The sequence below is a fragment of the Ceratina calcarata genome, unplaced genomic scaffold, assembly GCF_001652005.2.
Source record: "Ceratina calcarata isolate Rehan_Ccalc_2016 unplaced genomic scaffold, ASM165200v1 scaffold482.2, whole genome shotgun sequence".
Taxonomy (NCBI): Eukaryota; Metazoa; Arthropoda; class Insecta; order Hymenoptera; family Apidae; genus Ceratina; species Ceratina calcarata.
In genome coordinates, this window is record NW_017172448.1 from 19525 (window position 1) to 24683 (window position 5159).

The following is a 5159-nucleotide window of genomic DNA, read 5'->3' on the forward strand; positions in this document are numbered from 1 at the left end:
TACTTCGACTGAATAAAAATTAGCATATCTTTATCATGCGTATGTATTAAAGTTCCTTTGGTAAAAAAAACGTACACATGTACCTGAATTTGTATGTATATTGGAATCATATGATAATATCTGTCTTTCCATTTATGTAAAGTATAATTACACAAGGCTTATAGACCGGGCGCTCGTAACACAAAAAATGGAACAATTTTTTACAGTCTGCCATTGATAGGGGAAATATTTACAGCCACAAGCTGTAGATAGATGTACTTAAAAATCTTCGTTACGTGTTAATGCATACTTAAACATTAACTTTAGTTAGCAAAAAGAACGTAGTTTCTTGAAACAACTTTCAAACAGTCTGCCATTTATTTGAGCTCAAGGCAAGATTGCGCAATCCATGAAAAGCTTATTGGCAGATGGTTTTCTCCAGTACAAGAATAAAGCGTACTTATGTTAGTTAGCAATTAAATCGTATAAGAACAATCGTCTAAGAACAATTTTTTACAATCTGCCAAGCTCAATTTAGGCTAATGTTAGCGTAAAGTTGACGAAATTTCACAAGACAGACTGTTTAAAAGTTGTTTCAAGAAACTACGTTCTTTTTGCTAACTAAAGTTAATGTTTAAGTATGCATTAACACGTAACGAAGATTTTTAAGTACATCTATCTACAGCTTGTGCCTGTAAATATTTCCCCTATCAATGGCAGACTGTAAAAAATTGTTCCATTTTTTTGTGTTACGAGCGCTCGGACTATTATAAATGTGAAACTAGTTTCACAGGCGATGTCAGATTGGGACATCTTGTAATTACCAGTCCCTTCATGATTAATAGTAATTGTGATAATTGTTCTAAACTCATTACCTAGCTACTTGTATGTAGTGTGTAGTCTTGTGAAGCAGATATGTTGTCAACAAAAATTAATGATATATGTATACTTATTTATTAATGAACAAAATAAATCATTTGAAAAACATATCAACATCTATGAACATATTTTATAAAATACCTAGTAAATAAAAGCTGCAAACAATTGATTTATACCCACAAACGAATTTTTAATTACTTTATTATGAATACCTATCACTCCTATGAATATGATCACCTATAAATTCTTAAAATACCTTTCCTTTCTGTAACAAAGCCAAATTATTATAAGTTGAACTTTTTAGTCTTTTTCGATCCACCTTAATTTTTGACGCGATCAGAGAAGTTAGCTTCAAGCTAACAATAAGACGTCGATCAAGTTGCAAACTTCAAGCTTGCAATTTGCAGTTGAATACAAAACTACATACTTCAAAATAGTACGATTGAAATCGTGCTATGTAATATCTCAGATAAAATATTACTCAGTACCTCGAATGTTCAGGCTTCGCTACCTATCTTATTTGCGTGATTATATATCTCCGATGATAGAGATAACGAGATCGCGACACGCGGTACAGACGTTCAATCGATCAGTCGTTCTCTCCAAAACTTTGACAATGGTGACAATGTCGAGTGAGTTAGATATCCAGAGAACTTTTGAATTCGTCAAAGACCTGACCTTGAAAGCAGGCGAGGTGCGTTATACTTAATTCCTTGTGATGAAATTCTACTGACGTTGCTAAAATGCAATTACATTGTTCTAAGTGTTTATTCAAATATCTATACACTTTCAATTTGTATTGAAAGTGCTACAAGTTTAACTTTAGATTTCATTAATTTTAAATAACAATAACTGATTATATTAATATAAATTGATACTAAAATTGCAGAGTACGTGATTTCAACGAGGATTTGTTTTTACTTTACCAATACTTATCAGATAACATTTATCTGTGTTATACTTTGTTTCTAGGTATTTAAGTGTGGTTTTGAAGGAGAGAAAGTCGTCACGGTCAAGGATGAGTGGGATTTGGTAACTGATTATGACAAAAAGATTGAAGATTTTTTAATTAATACTCTAAGAGAAAAATTTCCTGAACATTTGTAAGTCACATTTATTACAATTTTAAAGGATTTGACTTGATCGCAAATTAATATTTTTTTTAATAGATTTATCGGAGAAGAAGGTACAGCCGGGTCCTCAGACCAAATAGAGTTAACTGACGAACCTACGTGGATCATAGATCCCATAGATGGAACCATCAATTATGTAAATGGGCTTCCAATTACTTGTATTTCTATTGGTTTAACAGTTTGCAAAGAACCAGTAATAGGAATTATTTACAATCCAATCACTTCAGAATTATATAGTGCGATCAAAGGACAGGGAGCTTTCTTAAATGGCAAACCTCTTAAATCTTCCAAAACTACTGGTAATAACATTTATATACAGACTACGAATTTGTATGCAAAACAAAACTTCTGTAACATAAATTAAGAAAATGATATTTACAATTTTTTTACTGTTAAAGAATAATGGTCTGCACTTATGCGTATTCCTGGACTTTGTATTTTTTGTATATTTTCTACATATAAAATGTTTATATAAATACATAAAATTCGCAACCTATTGATAAAGATAGAAATATATTTTAATCAGCAAGTTTCAAATAATAGTTTTCTACAGAAGTATATTACAGAAATATAATTATTAATTTGGTTTGTAATAATATCTGATATTCGAACGATAGTAAAATAAATATAATGAAAGAATAAGCAATTTTACAGAAATTATTTCTTGCAGAACTAAAGAAGGCTTTAATAGAAATCGAGATGTTTTCGATTCGTTTTCCTTCAAAAGATCGGGACCTCAGAGCAGGCAGACTAGATGCAGTGACTCATGCTGCACGAGGGTGAGTGCCTCATTTCACGTATTTGCATTGGGAAATAAAAAAAAAGAATTATTCTAAATGCAAATTCAAAAATTAAAAACGATTTAAGCGTAAAGCAACTAGGTATTACATATTTCGAAAATTAAATCGAAAAAATATCTTATGTTCGAATCAAAGTAGATTATAATGGTTCAGACCAGTCAAGTTCGTTTTTTAGAGATTTATGATGTTTTAGTTGCACTGATATTATTATATTGAATGTAATAAATATTCGTTGATTGTTTTGTACTCGAAATTAGAGTTAGATTCATGGGATCTGCAGCGTTGGCTTTGGCATTCATAGCACGAGGTGCGTTGGACTGCATTTATATGGAAATGCTTAAACCTTGGGACATTGCAGCAGGAGTATTGCTAATTCGTGAAGCAGGTGGCACTGTAGTAGATGCAAAAGGTTTGTACACTTATATGGTAATTGTTTTAATGTTAATGTGATTTTTATAAATATCATCAATCAACTAGTCATCATTGTATCATGAATCATCAAGTGTTGCATTGGTACTATTTGATTGATGCAATTTACAATAGTTGAACGTAATTTGAAGAATATGAAAAAATCTTCCATTGTAAATGACTTAGAAATATTCTGTTTAAATAATGTAAATGAACTTCTTGCAGAGAAGGAATTTAATATTATGAGACCAAATATAATAGGCGGAGTAACTTGTGAGTTAGTTATGGAAATAAAGAAATTAATTATCGATACTGATTTGAAGATAATGCGGAAGAGATTAAAAAGAACATAACAGACTATGAAATCGAATGACATACGATGGCGAATTAGCAATACGAGATCAGTGAATTAAGAATTTTCAGATTGAATCTATTACGCAACAAGATGTGACTTGTTAATGTATTTAAAAAATTATAATTTTATTATAGAAATATCTAATAATCTTATTATCGCATTTTTTCTCATGTTAATTTAATAAATATTATAGATTATTGTTCAAATAGTGAATTATGAGTAACAAAAGCTTTTTCCGGATATTAAATGACTCATGACATAATTTACATATCTTTAGAATACTTGAGGAACACTGTAGTCCAGTTTAATTAATCTACAGAATGAAACGAAGAAATCTAAAAAAACTCAAGTGTCTTAGAGCACGGCCTAAATAGCAATTGTTAAGAATTTGGGTGACCTGCAAGTACATACGTGTAGCATGCAGATGATTCATTAAAGGAGTAAAAGGAACGTCGATCACCATAATGATCAATGACTCAAATGATCTACAAAAAATATGGAGTATATACAATAAATGCAATAATAATGCGATGTATGCTCACAAACTGGAAACTCATAAACTGGAACATTTATAAAGCGCCCATATCTTATTTTATGCCTGTGGCTAAATATTCAATTCGAAATTATGCACCCATTGCATAATTTTAATTTAAAAGGCGTGTACATAAATTCTGACGAATCTATGGCAATGTCTCAGAAAACTGAATACTTCACAGTTAGACGAGCAGGATATATGCTAATTAGATCCGCAAAAAGCGAGACAATTATAAATCAAGTCGTGCCTCCGTGCACACGATGTACACGCGTATCCTGTGCGCAGTGGAACATTACTCGTAACATGGCTGTAGGAACGCAAAAGAGTAACCGAAGGCTGGCCAAGGAAGTGTAATGATTCATAGATATTTTAAATCATGGTTGCAAAATTTTTACGGTTGACTGAATATTAGAGTCAGATAAAATGTGTAACAACATATGAAACTCTAAGGAATATGTACTATGATAAAGAAAAAATCTGCTAAACACTGAGGAGATTGACAATGACAAAATAAATGTGTTTGTGTTGTATGATGACTGAATTATTTTAATGCTAAGAATGAAGTCTACAATGATTTTAAATAATCACTTCTTGTTGGTTTTTATAAAATATCCATTTACCTTCTACACAGGATATAATGTTGAGCATATATTTGCAATATCATCGTTAAAACTGAAATGCGTAATTAATTCACGATTTCTAGTTCTGGAAAAGTTATATCAAGGTTGTACTACTTTTCAAATTTAGAACATTATACGTTCTACGTATTTTATGAAATACAAAATGCATTTTCATTCAACTCCTAACGATTGTGTAAAAATGAAAAAAATCATATTACAGAAAGAAAACATTAATATGTTTCGAAAATGCAATAAATAGCAAGGCCTGTAATCAAATTTAAACAAATTAAAATAACTGCAATGAATGTATTTAAATAATAATACATAGAACCAACTACCAGTTTCATAAAGTTGATCAACGAAGTGTGAAAGTGCAATCGATTCTCACAATCTGTGATTTACCTTGGCACAGTCTTACGTTTCTACACAGTTAATATCACTGTAGTAAAA

General features: G+C 30.8%; 2 protein-coding genes across 4 annotated transcripts in view; one reads left to right on the forward strand and one right to left on the reverse strand.

The window, feature by feature from the left end:
* Nucleotides 1–5159, reverse strand: part of brm (ATP-dependent helicase brm) — a 23271-nt gene that overhangs the window by 12136 nt on the left and 5976 nt on the right. The gene's annotated exons all lie outside the window — the stretch shown is intronic.
* On the forward strand, nucleotides 1352–3645 carry LOC108627956 (inositol monophosphatase 2-like). Its single transcript, XM_018029574.2, has 6 exons — nucleotides 1352–1552; nucleotides 1831–1961; nucleotides 2028–2290; nucleotides 2662–2770; nucleotides 3049–3200; nucleotides 3425–3645. The coding sequence occupies exons 1-6, from the start codon at nucleotides 1352–1354 to the stop codon at nucleotides 3550–3552; spliced, it is 984 nt and encodes a 327-aa protein (XP_017885063.2). The 3' UTR covers nucleotides 3553–3645.

Excerpts from the sequence above, each read along its gene's own strand:
- LOC108627956 (XM_018029574.2), top strand. The coding sequence starts at position 1,352 with ATGTTCAGGCTTCGCTACCTATCTTATTTGCGTGATTATATATCTCCG. Across the intron at positions 1,553-1,830 it reads TGACCTTGAAAGCAGGCGAG|GTATTTAAGTGTGGTTTTGA; the intron begins GTGCGTTATACT and ends CTTTGTTTCTAG. Across the intron at positions 2,291-2,661 it reads TAAATCTTCCAAAACTACTG|AACTAAAGAAGGCTTTAATA; the intron begins GTAATAACATTT and ends TATTTCTTGCAG.